General features: G+C 42.7%; 1 protein-coding gene across 1 annotated transcript in view; it reads left to right on the forward strand.

Moving 5' to 3' along the window:
- Positions 1-17662, forward strand: part of LOC126292165 (uncharacterized) — a 291437-nt gene that overhangs the window by 189724 nt on the left and 84051 nt on the right. The window contains exon 5 of the mRNA XM_049986002.1: positions 16729-17059. Within this exon, the coding sequence (XP_049841959.1) occupies positions 16729-17059 (331 nt within the window). The remainder of the gene's footprint in view (positions 1-16728; positions 17060-17662) is intronic.

Genomic DNA, 17662 nt, shown 5'->3' on the forward strand with positions numbered 1-17662 from the left:
TATATATATAGGAACCAACCACGAAACCTTGGGGATTAATTTTTTCTTCTTCATGTGAAATTCATACGATATCCATCCACATAGCTCTCGAGGTGTTAGCAAATCCTGGTCGCCACTGGCCAGCCGTGTCAATACAACTTTAATACTTTCCGGCAACCGCCCACGCTTCTTCGTTGCCCCAACTCGACTGGTCCTCACGGCATACGGCCGTGCCACATGACATGGTGTCGCCAGCTCCCCACAACGACAACATCAAAGGTACGTCACGTCACAGACTGACTCGGCTCATGCGCGGACCAACTCTCCTCGACTTGCACACGCTCGCTACCATAAATAGCCTGCCTCAAAGACGCAAAGAGAACAGGGCACAGGGACAACGATCCCATCGCACCCCATCACCATCCCCAAAGTCCAGTAACGTCGCATCTCACCCATGCAAGACCCAGTCTCATCCAAAATTTTACAAGTGTAAAACCTCCCCAAACATTCAAACTACCCCATCTGCCTAAAAGTAGCTGGACACTTTTTTTTTTTAGTCATCAGCCTTCTGAAAGGTTTTGATGCAGCCCACCACGAATTCACCCTTTTTGCGCCAAACTTTTCATCTTATAGTCGCAAATGCAGTCTCCGTTCTCGATTATTTGCTTGACAAATTCCAATCTCTGTCTTCGTCTACCAATTTTTACCCTCTACAGGTCCCTCTAATACCATAGAAATCATTCCCTGATGTCTTATCACACATCCTATCATTTTGTCCCTTCTTCTTGTCATTTTTCTCGATATTCTCCTTTCCTCGTCCATTCTGCGAAGAAGCTCCTCATTCTTCACCTTCTAACAACCCTACCATAACAAAGGTCAAAAATTAATTATGATAGTTGTGTTGCTCACGCTGCTAAATATTGCATTTCCGGGCAACAACAAAGTTACATTATGTGGCAGGTGTCATTACAGCACAGTTAATAAAGTCATTTCTTGAAATAATGAATAAACTAGGCACTCATCTTTTCATATTTCCCACGTTGGTCTCGTTGTGAACTCATGGTTCAATCGTCGAAAATCTAGGTAGTGATGATTCCAAGCTCGAATGAAAAGAGGCCTAGGTGTTATTCTGCGATATTCAAAAGTTTTATACATGTGTTTCATAAACCATTCTTGAAGATTAAACTTTTGCAATTTAGGACAATGGTGATGTAAAAAAAGTAATCAGGACTCCGAATTTAAGTTATACTTCTTTTTTATTACTTTTGTTGCAATATCACGTATCTCGCTGCAAAACATCACTTCACAATATAAAACATACTTGAAAATATCTTCCTCACCGTTTAAGTTCACATTTCATAAACTGACTACAATTTGCGTCTTTTTAACATGACGACCAAAGCTTGAGTCTCTAATAACCGCTTACGAGCCCAAAAATTAGAGTTACAGGTGCGTCAAAGATCATAGTGACAAAAGAAAGAATACACATAAGAATAATATCGTTGCAATTTATACATATCGATGTATCCAAGTACCTCTACATTAATGAAATCAAATCTGAATGTTGTCACAGAAATATGTTAACTATTTTACAGAAACACAGTAGAATATTGCTGGTATCGAGAGGTTGAGTTGAGGTGCCGTAATGGTTACGTAATTCAAGTCCCATTACAAACTCGACATTGTGTTCCTAATAGCCTACTGTAGTAGCGCATCTCAGAGGCTCCGATTCTCTGCTGTTTCGGATTTCCCACAGTCTGAGCCTCACCGCCATACAATGCTGTGCTCCAAACGTACATTCTTAGAAATTTCATCCTCAAATTGAGACCTACATTTGATACTAGCAGACTTCTCTTGGTCAGGAATCCCTTTTTGCAAGTGCTACATTGCTTTTTGTGTCCTTCTTGCTCCGTCCATCGTGGTTTCTTTTCTGCCGAGGTAGCAGATTTCCTTAACTTCATCTGCTTCACGATCACCAATCCCGATGTCAAATTTCTTGCTGCTCTCATTTCTGCCACTCCTCATTACTTTCGTCTTTCTTAGATTTAGTGTCAGTCCTTATTCTGTACTCATTATACTTTTCATTCCATTCAGCAACCCCGTAACTCTTCTTCACCTTCACCCAGGATATCAACGTAATTAGCCAATATTATCATTGATTACCCTCCACCTATAATTTTAACCCCACTATTGAAGCTTTCTTTTATTTCCCACACTGCTTCTTCTGTGTGCAGATTGAACGGTAGGGGCGAAAAACTACGTCCCTTTCTGACGCACTTTTTAATACAAGCATTTCACGCTTGGTCGTCCACTCTTATTATTCCCTCTTGGTTCTTGTACATATTGTGTGTTAACCGTCTCTCCCTATAGCTTATCCGTGTTTTTCTCACAATTTCGAACATCTTGTACCAGAATGAGATTTTTACTCTGCAGCGGAGTGTGCGCTGATATGAAACTTCCTGGCAGATTAAAACTGTGTGCCCGACCGAGACTCGAACTCGGCACCTTTGCCTTTCGCGGGCAAGTGCTTCGGTAGCTCAGATGGATGCTGCTCAGCTCTCGTTGACGCAGCACTGCTCCAAGGTGGCGTAGTGGTCAGCGCGTCTGCCTAGTAGGCGTGAGACCCGAGTTCGAATCCTGCCCTCGATACAATTGATGAGCAGCGCCGTGGTCCCGTGGTTAGCGTGAGCAGCTACGGAGCGTGAGGTATTTGATTCAAGTCTTCCCTCGAGTGAAAAGTTCAGCCGGTACGGTAGCTCAGCGTGTTCGGTCAGAGGGTTACGTGCCCTCTGTAATAAAAAAAACTGAGTCAATCGATCAACAATCAACATAAATGGATGTCTTACGACGTCCGCCCCGAGCAGATGCAACGAACACATGCGAACAAAATGAGATTTAAAAAAAAAAAAATAAATAAAAGATGGTAGAGCACTTGCCCGCGAAAGCAAAGGTCCCGAGTTCGAGTCTCGGTCGGGCACACAGTTTTAATCTGCCAGGAAGTTTCATCTTGTACCATTTTACATTATCGAACGCTTTTTCTAGGTCGACAATCCCTATGGACGTGCCTTGATTTTTCTTTAGTCATGCTTCCATTATCAACTGCAACGTCCGAATTGCCTCTCTGGTGCCTTTACCATTTCTAAAGGCAAATTGATCGTCATATCCTCAATTTTCGTTTCCATTGTTCTGTATATTATTTATATTATTCTAGTCATAAACTTGGATGCGTGAGGTGTTATGCTGATCGTGTGATAATTCTCGTACTTTTCAGCTCTTGCAATCTTGGGAATTGTGTGAATGATTCCCTTATGTGACAATAAATGTCCTACCATCCCGTCCCGTCTTCTTGTTAGTGTTCTCCACATATTCATTTCATCTCCGATTCTGTGCAGAACGTCCTTATTCCTTACCTTATCAGTCTACCTAAGTTCCAGCATATGTCTGTAGCAACATGTCTCAAATGCTTCGGTTCTCTTCTGTTCCAGTTTTCGTGATTCAGTAACATACAATGCTGTGCTCCAAACGTACATTCGCAGAAATGTGTTCCTCAAATTAAGGCGTATGTTTGATACTAATAAACTTCTCTTCGCCACGAACGGACTTTTTGCCAGTGCTAGTCTGCTTTTGATGTCCTCCTTGCCCCGTCCGTTATTGGTTAATTTACTACTGCCTGGGTAGCAGAGTTCCTTAACTTGACCTACTTCGTGATCATCAATCCTGATGTTAAGTTTATCGCTGTTCTCATTTCTGCTAGTTCTCATTACTTTCACGTTTCTTCGATTTACTCTCAGTCCATATTCTGCCTCTTCATTCTATTCAGTGCACCATGTAACTCTTCTTCACTTTTTACTCAGGATAGCAATGTCATCAGCGAATCATATCACTGAGATATCCTTTCAACTTGAATTTTAATTCCAGTGTTGAACCCTTCTTTTATTTCCATCATTGCTTGTTCGATGTACAGATTCAAAAGTAAGGGAGAAAGACTACACCCCTGCCTTACGCACTTTTTAATCTGAACACTTCGTTCTTGGTCTTCTACACTTATTGTTCCCTCTTGCATCTTGTAAGTCTTTCTTCATTGCTTTCCCATATTTTGCGAACATCTTGCACAATTTTCCAGAGTCGATCGCTTTTTTGAGGTCGACAAATTCTACAAACGTGGCTTAATTTTTCTTCTCTGATGCTTTTATTATCAACCAGCTCGCCAGAACTACCTCTCTGGAGTCCTGACCTTCCCTACAGGCAACTCATCGTCATCTAACAGATCCCTAGTTTTTCTTTACGTTGTTCTGTACATTATTCTTGTCAGAATATTGGATGCACTGAGCTCTTAAGGTAACTGTGCGAAAATTGTTGCACTTATCGGCCCTTGCAATATTGTAGATGACGTTTTTCCAAAATTTTTTGTTGCCACTTCCTGCAACGATTTTAGAAATTCCGATGAAATGTTATCTATCTCTTCTGTCTCGCCGAAAGATCTTTTAAGTTTTGTTTCTAATACTGGATCCCATATCTGTTCTTGGTGGCATAACATTCGCTGCCTCTTTTTAGGCTCCAGGACGCCATCTTGTCATCAGACAAGTTTTCTCACTCGTAAAGGCCTTCAGTGTACTCTTCCCAGTTAACCACCTATTAGTAGACATTGCATTGTATTGCATTAAACCGGGGACGTTCAAACTAGCCCCCAGTGGTTCACAACCCCTCAACAAGCCACACAGCAGTCCACCCACCCCACCGCCGCCCCACACCGAACCCAGGGTTGTGCGGTTCGGACCCCCAGTGAGCCCTCACCGTCTGGGAACGTCTCATACCAGACGAGTGTAGCCCCATATGTTGCCGTGGTAGACTAATTATGGTGTACGCGTTCGTGGAGAAAGTGTTGGCACAACGCCGCCGCGGTGGCCATGCGGTTCTAGGGGCTTCAGTCCGGAACCGTGTGACCGCTACGGTCGCAGGTTCGCAACCTGCGTCGGGCATAGATGTGTGTGATGTCCTTAGTTAGATTTAAGTAGTTCTAAGTTCTAGGGGACTGATGATCTCAGAAGTTAAGTCCCATAGCGCTCAGAGCCATTTCAACCATTTGAACTCCACAGAACATTGCAGCAATTGAAGCCATAGTGTAGGAAAACCGCCGAGTGACACTGAATGACATTGCACCATGTTTACAAATTAGTCGTGGGTAGGCAAACCACATTGTGCATGATGTGCTCCAGTTTCACGAAGTGTCTGCAAGGTGGGTGCCAGGGCAGCTGACTCCTGAAATGAAAAAGAACGACATGTTGATGCTTGTGAAGAACTTCTTCGATGCTTTGAACGAGAAGGTGATGGCTTCCTTCCAAGAATCGTTACTGAGCACGAAACCTGGGTTCACTTCCACCAACCGGAAATGAAGAGAGCCATTGCTCATCACCAAAACCAAAGAAGTTTCGAACAGAACCATCAGCACGGCAGGTTATGTTGACTCTCTTTTGGGACGGAAAATGCATCATTTTGGAGCATTACATGCCTAGAGGTAAAACTGTCACCAGTGCATCATCCACAGATCTCCTAAAAAATCATCTGCGGCGTCCAATCAAATCAAAGCGACGTGGATTGCTGTCAGCAGGTGTCCTTTTACAACATGACAATGCAAGGCCCCACACTGCCCGTACAACAGTTGCAACAATCACAGACCTGCATTTTGAGTGACTTCCTCATCCACCATACTCACCAGACATTGCCACAAGTGATTTCCAAGTGTTTCGACCACTCAAAGACGCAATGGGAGGAAAGAATTCCGTTCTGATGAAGAGGTACGCCACGCGGTGCATGAGCGGCTGCGCGGACTATCAAAATAATTTTTTTCTAAAGGAATTTATGCACTTTGTAAGCGCTGGAGGACTTGCATTGAGAGTGGGGGAGATAATGTTGAAAACTGATACAGCTTTCTACCGCTTCTGCCCAATAAATAATATTTTTAAAAATAGTTAAGGTTTTAATTCCTCACCCACGAGGACCGGCGAAGTAACAGCAGAATGAGTCGCTTGGGAGAGCTAAGTGACTTCGTAAGTGGACTACTCAATGGATGTTACCTGAGTGTCAGATCCATGAGGGACGTTTCAACCTTTGTGAGACTGCCCACGTTGACTGGCGATGGCTTGTTCCATACGCCACGAGGATAACCTCCTTTTTGGGTCTATGGAATGAAAACTGGCTCTAATCTAAAAATGTCATTGTGAAATGGAAATGGGAAGGACCAACCACAGCTGAATCAAGACCAAGGAGACATTGTGTAGTGATGGACAGGGACCTTCGAGCATTGTGAAGGGTGGTTGTGAAAAATAGCATGCGATCAGTGGAAGGCCGGCCTCGGTGGCTGTGCTGTTCTAGGCGCTACAGTCCGGAACCTCGCAACTGCTACAGTCGCAGGTTCGAATCCTGCCTCGGGCATGGATGTGTGTGATGTCCTTAGCTTAGTTAGGTTTAAGTAGTTCTAAGTTCTAGGGGACTGATGACCATAGAAGTTAAGTCCCATAGTGCTCAGAGCCATTTGAACCATTTGAACCAATCAGCGAACAAATGTTTCTAGAAATTACTGCAACCAGGCACCTTTTATGATTCTTCAATTTGTGTTTACCATGACAGGTTTCAAATTGCCTAACGATTCATCATCATAAGGTATACCCGTATTATATAGCTGGACGGTTGTGGGGGTGTAACTTCCCAACAGATAAAATAAGAATATGTATAGCATTCACATTCAGCGTAACCTCCCAATAAATAAATTCCGTAACCTACCAATAATAAAATGTGACTAACCTCCTAATAAAAAATGTGACTCACTTATAACCTTTCAATAACTGACTGACTGTGAATCTAAACTGGTAAATTTGGACGTCAGCAGTGCTGCGTCATGGCCCTGAAAGATCATACTGAATAAACTGAAAAATCTTACCTCAATAAGGTCACCGGATAACGCATATACAGGGTGTTACAAAAGGGTACGGCCAAACTTTCAGGAAACATTCCTCACACACAAAGAAAGAAAATATGTTATGTGGACATGTGTCCGGAAACGCTTACTTTCCATGTTAGAGCTCATTTTATTACTTCTCTTCAAATCACATTAATCATGGAATGGAAACACACAGCAACAGAACGTACCAGCGTGACTTCAAACACTTTGTTACAGGAAATGTTCAAAATGTCCTCCGTTAGCGAGGATACATGCATTCACCCTGCGTCGCATGGAATCCCTGATGCGCTGATGCAGCGCTGGAGAATGGCGTATTGTATCACAGCCGTCCACAATACGAGCACGAAGAGTCTCTAAATTTGGTACCGGGGTTGCGTAGACAAGAGCTTTCAAATGCCCCCATAAATGAAAGTCAAGAGGGTTGAGGTCAGGAGAGCGTGGAGGCCATGGAATTGGTCCGCCTCTACCAGTCCATCGGTCACCGAATCTGTTGTTGAGAAGCGTACGAACACTTGGACTGAAATGTGCAGGAGCTCCATCGTGCATGAACTACATGTTGTGTCGTGCTTGTAAAGGCACATGTTCTAGCAGCACAGGTAGAGTATCCCGTATGAAATCATGATAACCCTATTTAAAATGCCTTGGATAGATTGAAAAGGGATGTTTATGGATGACATGACCCACCAACCACTGTGAGGGATCTACACCGAATCGCCGTTGAGTAGTGAGACTAGCTAGACCAACCTTGATGAACTTGTGGATAGTATGCTACGACGAATTTAGACATGCATCAATGGAAGAGGACGTGCTACTGGGTATTAGAGGTACCAGTGTGTACAGCAATTTGGACCACCACCTCTGAAGGTCTCGCTGTATGGTGGAACAACATGCAACGTGTGGTTTTCATGAGCAATAAAAAGGGTTGGAGTCAGTAGTTCGTGCTGCAGTTCGGCGGCATCGTTTGTGTGTGGATGTTAACGGTGACCATTTCGAACACCTACAGTGATATCTTTAAGTTGGACTTTAAGCTACACTTTCACCAAAAATAAGACAACTCCGTCAATTATTTTTCAAGGTATATACATCTTTTTGGACCCCTCTGATTATAATCCAGACAGGGATCAACCAGAAGAAAATAGAAGAGGTAAGACTGTATTGTTTATAATAATCCGCCACGCCATATTAAATCTGTTTAAAATGAGATATATCGCTGAAATGCATGAATCCTAGTTACATATCTTTCCGCTACAAGTTGTGTCGGATCCACCAGATCGGTCAACAAAACAACTAGCGGTATCTATTACAAATTAGAGGAACTGCTCACATTTTAAAAAATTCAGGGGAATGTGATTATACGAATCGGACATCGTGGGGCTTTCTAAAAAGGAATATAATGTGTATCATTTATTTTTGGTTAAAGAATCCATGTAGCCTAATTATACACAATAATCCCTTGGCCGCCAATAAAAAATTTACTGTCGTGGTCTGGAGATATGGAACTAATGTAGGAAATACTGTGAAGGGATCTGAATGGATGGAACATTTCCCTTTAGCCCAACAAACTACCACGCCCGGGTTCCCGGGTTCGATTCCCGGCGGGGTCCGGGACTTTCTCTGCCTCGTGATGACTGGGTGTTGTGTGCTGTCCTTAGGTTAGTTAGGTTTAAGTAGTTCTAAGTTCTAGGGGGCTAATGACCATAGATGTTAAGTCCCTTAGTACTCAGAGCCATTTGAACCATTTAGAACCCAACAAACTACCATCACACAAATGTCTTCCTTCGTCCGCATTCCTCAGTGATGTCCCTCTCTGATATCATAGAATCAGACGCAAACCAAGGTCCTGCAACTCCTACTGATCTTTCAAGGAATTCGAGAAGTCGGAGTTCAGCAACATCATGTTTACCGTTTTTTTTCTTTTTTACCATTGCCGACGAAAACCATCCCGGTACCACAAAAACGAGGAGATGCTTCCCATGTGGCTTTACCAGTTTATCTCAATCGTGCAAGCTGGAAGAATATATCGGAATTTGAAAACAGAGAAGGAAAGAAAGTCAAGGGCTGCAGAAATGCGTTGAATATTCAAGAGAAGGCTTCAAATCCAGAAGACGATTCATTTTCATCATCATTACCAAAATCTGACTCGGAGGAAGAAAACGTATCTTGTGGTTGCTAACTTTGATGTGTGAAGAGAGGGGAATGGATCAGCTATAATTGCGAGGTACGGTGTGTGACCGCTGCTGGCCGTAAAACATTCCGCTTTGGGAAATGCGTGTAACAACTACTGCAACGATGAAAATGTGTAATCTTCCATGCTGTGTATGTCATCAGTCTTTTGACTGGTTTATTGCGGTGAAATCTTCTGCTGCACCAACGTCTTCATCTCAGAGTAGCATTTGCAACCTACGTCCTCAGTTATCTGCTGGATGTATTCGAATCTCTGTCTTCCTCTACAGTTTTCACCCTCTACAGCTCCCTCTAGTACCACAGAAGCCATTCCCTGATGTCTTATTGTTGCCGCAAGGGTTGTTGTTTGGGGGAGGAGACCAGAGAGCGAGGTCATCGGTCTCATCGGATTAGGGAAGGACAGGGAAGGAAGTGGGCCGTGCCCTTTCAAAGGAACCATCCCAGCATTTTCCTGGAGCGATTTAGGGAAATCACGGAAAACCTAAATCAGGAGCGCCGGACGCGGAATTGAACCGTCGTCCTCCCGAACGCGAGTCCAGTGTGCTAGCCACTGCGCCACCTCGCTCGGTCCTGATGTCTTAACAGATGTCCTCCCATTCTGTGCCTTCTCCTTTTCAGTGTTTTCCATACATTCCTTTCTCCGGGAAATCTCCTCATTTCTTACTGTATCCGTCCACCTAATTTCCGGTTTTCCCACAGTCCATGTTTCACTACCATAGAGTGTTCTGCTTTAAACGTACGTTCTCAGAAATTTCTTTCTCCAATTAAGGCCTATATTTGAAACTAGTAGACTTCTCTTGTCTAGGAATGGTCTTACTACCAGTGCTATTATGCTTTTTTTATCCTCATTGCTCCGTCCGTCGTGAGTGATTTTGCTGCCTAGGTAGTACAATTCTCTAACTTCATCTACATCCTGATCACCAATCCTGATGTTAAGTTTCCCACTGTTCACATTTTTGGTACTTCTCGTTACTTTCATCTTTCTTCGATTTACCCTTCATCCATATTCTTTACTCATTAGACTTCTCATTCCATTCAATACATCCTGTAATTCTTCTTCACTTTCTCTGAAAATAGCACTGCCATCAGCCAATCTTATCATTGATATCCTTTCACTTTGAATTTTAAGTCCACTCTTGCATCTTTATTTTAAGCTTCTGTTAAGCTTCTTCAATGTAGATACTGAACAGTAGGAACGAAAGGATACATCTCTGTCGTACACTCTGCTTGATCAGGGCACTTTGTTCCTGATCTTCTAGTGTTATTGTTCCCTCTTGGCTCTTGTAGACATTGTATACTACCCGGGTTTTCCTAGAGCTTACCCCTATTTTTCTCATAATTTCGAACATTGTGCAAGACTTTACATAGTCAAACGATGTTTCCATGCAGACAAATCCGTCATTTTCGTTTAGTCTTCCTTTCATTATCAACCGCAACGTCAGATCTGTCTCTCTGATATCTTTACTTTTCCTAAAGCCAAACTGAGCAGCATGTTACAAATCCTCAGTTTTCTTTTCCATTCTTCTGTGTATTATTCTTGGCAGCAACTCGGATGCATGAGCTGTTAAACTGATTATGTGGAGATTCTCGCACTTGTCGGATCTCGCAATCTTGGGAATTATGTAGATGATGTTTTTTTTCCGAAAGTCTCGCCTCACACGTACCGTATATCCTACACACAAACTTGAATAGTCGTTTTCTTGCCACTCCCTCCAAATGATTTTAGAAATTTCGATGCAACGTTATCGATGCCTCCTGCCTCATTTGATCCTAAATCTCTCAAAACTCTTCTACGTTCTGATACTACTACTGGATCCCGTATCTCTTCCCTGTCGACTCTTGTTTCTTCTTCTTTTACATCGTAATCGTACAATTCGTCCCCCTCATAGAGGCCTTCAGTGTACCCTTTCCACCCATCTGCTCTCTCCACTGTATTTAGTAGTGGAATTCCTGTTACACTCTTAATGTTGAGACACTTGCTTAACTTTTCTATATGTTGAGTCGGTTCCTCTGACAACATTTATTTTTCGACATCTTCAGGTTTTTCTTGCAGCCATTTAGCCTTAGCTTCCCTGCAATTCCTATTTATTTCATTCCTAAGTGAATTGTATTGCTGTGTTCCTGAATTTCCTTGATCATTTTTACTTTTTTCGCTGTTTAAATATTTTAAATTTTGCTAGTTACAGCGAAGAAGAGTATATGTGATTAATTAACAGTGAAAAATTTAAGTTTTTAATGTGACTGAAAGTACGTATCTGGCAGTAGTCTGCAGCACATGTTAGAATGGGAATGGCATGCGAATGCATATTTTTATCTCGTCGCTTATGCGCTTTGCCCTGTACTGAACTTTTCTGACTGCGAGAATGTAAACTGTCAATAACTTTAAACCAAGCCAAAACTACATGATTTTACGTAACACAAAACTGAATCGGTTACAACACTATTGCTTTGAAATTGGCCCTGGTAATGAAATAAAACTTTGTCAATCTGAAAAAAATGGTCGCTGTGCTTAATGAACGCTATTGCTCTTTGCACTGCCCTCTGTTAGTACTGTAAATTGCATAGTGCAGTTACATTGTGCAAGACTATTGCTTAGCATACACTTTACGTAAATCGAATATGACTGAGACAATAACTTCTCGAGCAAAATTCTTAATCAAAAATGACATGAGTCTGGCAACTGGTATTGACTTTGGGTAAGTAGCAACCTGGCTATAACTTTAAAACTTGTATCTTGACTGTTTGAAAGTTAATAATTCTCACAATTAACACACAATAAACTGAATATACATTAACATTTAGATTTACAAAATCATTGGATGCGAGTGCTATACATTGTCTCAATCATCACTTACGAATATGCGCATTGCATTGGTAACAAACAACTTTCTTTACCTTAATTATTTCCAGTATGGTATCTTGCAAATAAAAACCATTACTGCCCGTAGCGAGTAAGTATATATCCAGCACACATCAAATACAACACGTCTTTACTCTTCAGAGTCCTTCATAGATCTCTTATCTAAGTTACTCTTTACATTTTTACACTTGCATGTCTTCCATACCTCTCACTATCTAGAGTTACTCTAACACATTACTCATAACACCTTGAAGCAGCGATCGCTGTTGAGCAGCGACGCTACTATACAATCGATACTACATTTGACCATCTCTGGTTCAATACATCTACATCTTCATCTACATGGTTACTTTGCAATTCACACTTAAGTGCCTGGCAGAGGGTTCATCGAACCATTTTCGTAGTACTTCTCTACCATTCCACTCTCGAATGGTGCGTGGGAAAAAGGTACACCTGCATCTTTCGGTTCGAACTCTGATTTCTCTTATTTTATTGTGATCATCGTTTCTCCCTACGTAGGTGCGTGTCAACAAAATATTTTCGAATTCGGAAGAGAAAGTTGGTGATTGAAATTTCGTAAATAGATCTCGCCGCAAAGAAAACCGCCTTTGTTTCAGTGACTGCCACCGCAACTCGCGTATCATATCAGTGACACTCTCACCCCTATTGCGCGATAACACGAAACGAGCTGTCCTTCTTTACACTTTTTCGATGTCCTCCGTCAGTCCTACATGGTAAGGATCCCACACCGCACAGCAGTATTCCAGCAGAGGACGGACAAGTGTAATGTAGGCTGTCTCTTTAGGGGATTGTCTCATCTTCTAAGTGTTCTGCCAACAAAGCGCAGTCTTTGTTTCGCCTTCCCCACAATATTACCCATGTGGTCTTGCCAATATAAGTTTCTCGTAATTGTAATTCATAGGTAACTGACAGCACTTAGATTTGTGAAATTTATCGTATACCCAAAATTTATCGGATGTATTTCAGTACCCATGTGGATGAACTCGCACTTGTCTTTGTTGAGTGCCAATTGCCGCTTTTCGCACCACACAGAAATTCTCTCTAGATCATTTTGTAATTGGAATTGATCGTCCGATAATTTTAGTAGACGATAAATTACAGCGTCATCTGCAAACAATCTAATGGGGCTGCTCAGATTATCGCCTAGATCATTTATGTAAATCAGGAACAGCAGAGGGCCTATGTATGACACTACCTTGCGGAACGCCAGATATCACTTCTGTTCTACTAAACTATTTACCCTCTGTCACTATGAACTGTGACCTCTCTGAGAGGAAATCACGAATCCAGTCACACAACTGAGACGATACTCCATATGCACGCAATTTGATTAATTGTCGCTTGTGAGGAACGGTATCAGAAGCCTTCTGGTAATCTGGGAATATGGAATCGATCTGAGATCCCTTGTCGACAGCACTCGTTACTTCATGTTGCACAAGGACGATATATTCTGAATCCGTGTAGGTTATGTATCAATAAGTCATTTTCTTCAAGGTGATTCATAATGTTCGAGTACAGTAAATGCTCCAAAATCCTACTGCAAATTGAGGTCAGTGATATGGATCTGTAATTCAGTGGGTTACTCCTATTTCCTTTCTTGAATATAGGTGTGACCTGTGCTACTTTCCAGTCTTTAACAGACCCTTCGTCAAGTGAGTGGTTGCATATGATTGCTAAGAAAGGCGCTATTGTGTCTACATGCTCTGAAAGGAAGCTGATCGGTATACCATCCGAACCGTAAGACTTGCCTTTCTTAAGTGATTTGTTGTTTTGCAACATCTAAGCTATCTACTTTTGTGTCACTCATGCTAACAGCTATTCTGGTTTCGAATTCTGGAATATTTACTTCGTCTTCTTTCGTGAAGGAACTGCGGAAAACTGTATTTAGTAACTCCGCTTTAGTGGCACCATCATCGGTAACATTTCCATCGCTATCGCGCAGTGACGGTATTGACTGTTTTTTGCCGCTGGTATACTTTACATACGACCAGAATCTCTTTGGGTTTTCTACCATATTTTGAGACAATGTTTCATTGTGGAAACTATTAAAAGCATCTCGCATTGACGTCCGCACTAAATTTCGAGCTTCCGTGAAACTTAGCCAGTCTTGGGGATTTTGAGTTCTTCTGAATTTGGCATGCTTTTTTCGTTGCTTCTGCAACAGTGTTTTGACGTGTCTTGTGTACTATGGTGGATCAGTCCCGTCTCTTATTAACTTATGGGGTATGAATCTTATCTATTGCTGTCGGTACTGTGTCTTTGAATTTGAGTCATATCTAGTCTACACTCACATAATTGGCTAGGAAGGAATGGAGACTCTCTCTTAGGAAGGCATCAAGCGAATTTTTATCTGCTGTTTTACACAGATATATTTTGCGTTTATTTTTAGTGGGTTTGGTTGATATGGTTTTGAGCCTCGCTGCAATGACTTTGTGTTCACTAATCCCTGTATCCGCCATGACGCTCTCTATAAGATCAGGATTATTTGTGGCTAAGAGGCAACCATTTACAATTCGTGTGGGCTCATGAACTAATTGTTCAAAGTAATTCTCAGAGGAAGCATTTAGTACAATTTCGGAACATGTTTTCTGTCTACCACCGGCTTTTAACATCTATTTTCGCCAACTAATCGAGGGTAGATTGAAGTCTCCACCAATTATAACTGTATGTGTGGGGTACTTATTTGTAATGAGATTCAAGTTTTCTTCGAACCGTTGAGCTATTATATATCATCTGAGTCGTGGGGGTCGGTAGAAGGAGCCAATTATTATTTTGGTACGGCTGTTGAGTGTAACCTCCACCCGTAGTAATTCGCAGGACCTATCTATCTCAACTTCACTACAAGATAAACTACTACCAACAGACACAAACACACCACCGCCTACTTTATTTAATCTATGCTTTCTGAACACTATTTGTACCTCTGTAAAAATTTCGGCAGAATTTATCTCCGGCTTTAGCCAGCTTTCTGTTCCTATAACGATTTCAACTTCAGTGCTTGAAGCTCTGGTACTTTTCCAACATCATCATCATCATCATCATCATCATCAGTGTTCTGCCTAAAGGCAGGTTTTCACATGGTAGTTCTCCTGGCTGTCCGGTCTTCTGCCATCCTCTTCAGGTCTGCATAATTTCCTCTCCCCTTTATGTCGTCTATCACCTTGTATCTCCTTCTTCCTCTCAGTCTTCTCCCGCAAACCAATCCTTCCAAAGCATCTACTAGCAAGCACTCCCTTCTCAATGAATGTCCCAACCAGTTCTTTTTCCTTTCTCTTACAACCTTCAGCAGACATCTTCTCTCACCAACCCTTTCCAATACTCTTTCATTACTCACTCTTTCCGCCCAGCTTATTCTCTCCATTCTCCTCCACATCCACATCTCAAATGCTTCTAACCTTTTTCATCCTTTCGTCTCAGTGTCCATGTTTCTGCCCCATATAGTGCCACACTCCGGACAAAACATTTGCCAAGCCTTTTCCTTAGTTCTTTATCTAATTTGTCACATAAGAGTCTCCTCTTTCTGTTGAATGCCTCCTTTGCTATGGCAATTCGGGTTTTCACCTCCTGGTAACATCTCGAGTCTTCAGTTATTGTGCTTCCGAGATATTTAAATTGACTTACTTGCCTAACGGTAGATTATCCTAATATTGGACAGTCTGCGTCTTGTACTGATGACCATACTCTTTGTTTTTGCTGTGTTTTAGGCATCCCATATTCCACACAAGCTTCATTTAGATCTTTGAACATGTTATTTAATGTCCGCTCACTTTCTGCCACTAATACCGTGTCATCAGCCAATCTTGTACATTCTATTCTCTTTCCACCAATACATATTCCTCTTTTCCCATCTAAACTTTTCACAATAATCTCTTCAAGGTATATATTAAACAACAGTGGGGAAAGGCAACAACCTTCTCTAACAACTCGTCCAATACTGCTTCCTCCTGACATTTCATTTCCAATACTTATCCTTACTTTCTGGTGTAAATATAGATTCTGTATCAGTCGTCTCTCTTTCCAATCTACTTCTTTCCTCTTCAAGATATCCATCAGCTTGTTCCACTGAACTCTGTCAAAAGCCTTTTCTAAATCTATAAAAACAGCAAAGATTTCTCTACCCTTTTCCATATATCTTTCCCCTATAGTTCTTAGCAGGCCAATAGCATCTCTTGGTCCTTTTCGTCTTCTAAATCCGAACTGCTCCTCTGCAATCCCTCTATCTAGCTTGCCACATAACCTCCTGTTCAACACTCTCAGCAAGACTTTGGCTGCATGAGAAATTAGACTGATGATCCGGTGCTCTTCACATTTTTTTGTATTCCTCTTTTTCTCTATTGGTATCATAACTGTTGCAGCGAAGTCCTCAGGCCATTCCCCTTTGTCATATATCTCGTTACAGAGGTAGACTGTTTCTTTTCTTGCCTTGTTTTCCAACGACAGTATTACTACTAAAATACCGACTGTTGCTTGGTCGATTGTCGTCGTTTCTCTGCCCTGTACCCTTTGAGACTGGAGCCCTTTTTGTGCTTTCCCGAGACTGTCTAACCTAAAAATACCGGTATGTAAATTTTTCTTACAAAAATTTTACCCTGTGTTTATGCCTTTCAACATAGGCCCACATTATGCTACTCAGGCTCGGTGGCGAAACCGAATCGCGGTCGCATTTTAAAGTGCACAGCTCCTGTACGTGAGAAGAGGGCTCATAACGGTTGCTGCATTGTTTCAGGTCGGTGTCTGCAGACCACTCCGGCTGGGAACCGGCCAGGCCCACCCCGGCACCGGAGGCTGCTGGCACCGCAGAGCAGGGAGACGACGGCTTCCAGCCCATCCTGCAGCGCGTGGCGACGCTGGAGCGCGACCCGAGCAGGGACCGCCTGCTGGACTACATCAGCGCCGTCAACAGGAGGCACGCCTTCAGCATCCACGCCAGGAGGTCTGACCCCGCCGCCACCCAGTACCAGCAGTTCAGGGCCAGGCTGCTCCACCACCCCGGCGCGCAGGTCTACCCAACAGCGGCGCTGTACGCCGCAGCCCCACAGCAGATCAAGCCGCCAAAGGTAGACACCTAGCTGCCCCATCCATCCTACATACCCACCACTGCTGGGTGTTCGTGTCTCTCTGAGTGTGCTTCACCGTGCATACAAAACCAGGTGTTTCTGCATGTGAGTCGCTCAGATGCAAAACTGTCCATGTCCACTTTTTAAAAAAATTGAGTTGGCAACTCTTGATTGTAGAGCATGACATTTTACACATGCTTCAAATGCTACTTATGCTCAAAGCTCTCCATGTCCTATAGAAAACAGCTCACGAAAAGTGTGGTTAGATTCAAAACTGTCCATGTCCATCAGTAAGTTCTACATCTACATCTACATTTATACTCCGTAAGCCACCCAACGGTGTGTGGCGGAGGGCACTTTACGTGCCACTGTCATTACCTCCCTTTCCTGTTCCAGTCGCGTATGGTTCGCAGGAAGAACGACTGTCTGAAAGCCTCCGTGCGCCCTCGAATCTCTCTAACTTTACATTCGTGGTCTCCTCGGGAGGTATAAGTAGGGGGAAGCAATATATTCGATACCTCATCCAGAAACACAACCTCTCGAAACCTGGCGACCAAGCTACACCGCGATGCACAGCGCCTCTCTTGCAGAGTCTGCCACTTG

This window comes from Schistocerca gregaria, chromosome 9 (genome assembly GCF_023897955.1).
Source record: "Schistocerca gregaria isolate iqSchGreg1 chromosome 9, iqSchGreg1.2, whole genome shotgun sequence".
Taxonomy (NCBI): Eukaryota; Metazoa; Arthropoda; class Insecta; order Orthoptera; family Acrididae; genus Schistocerca; species Schistocerca gregaria.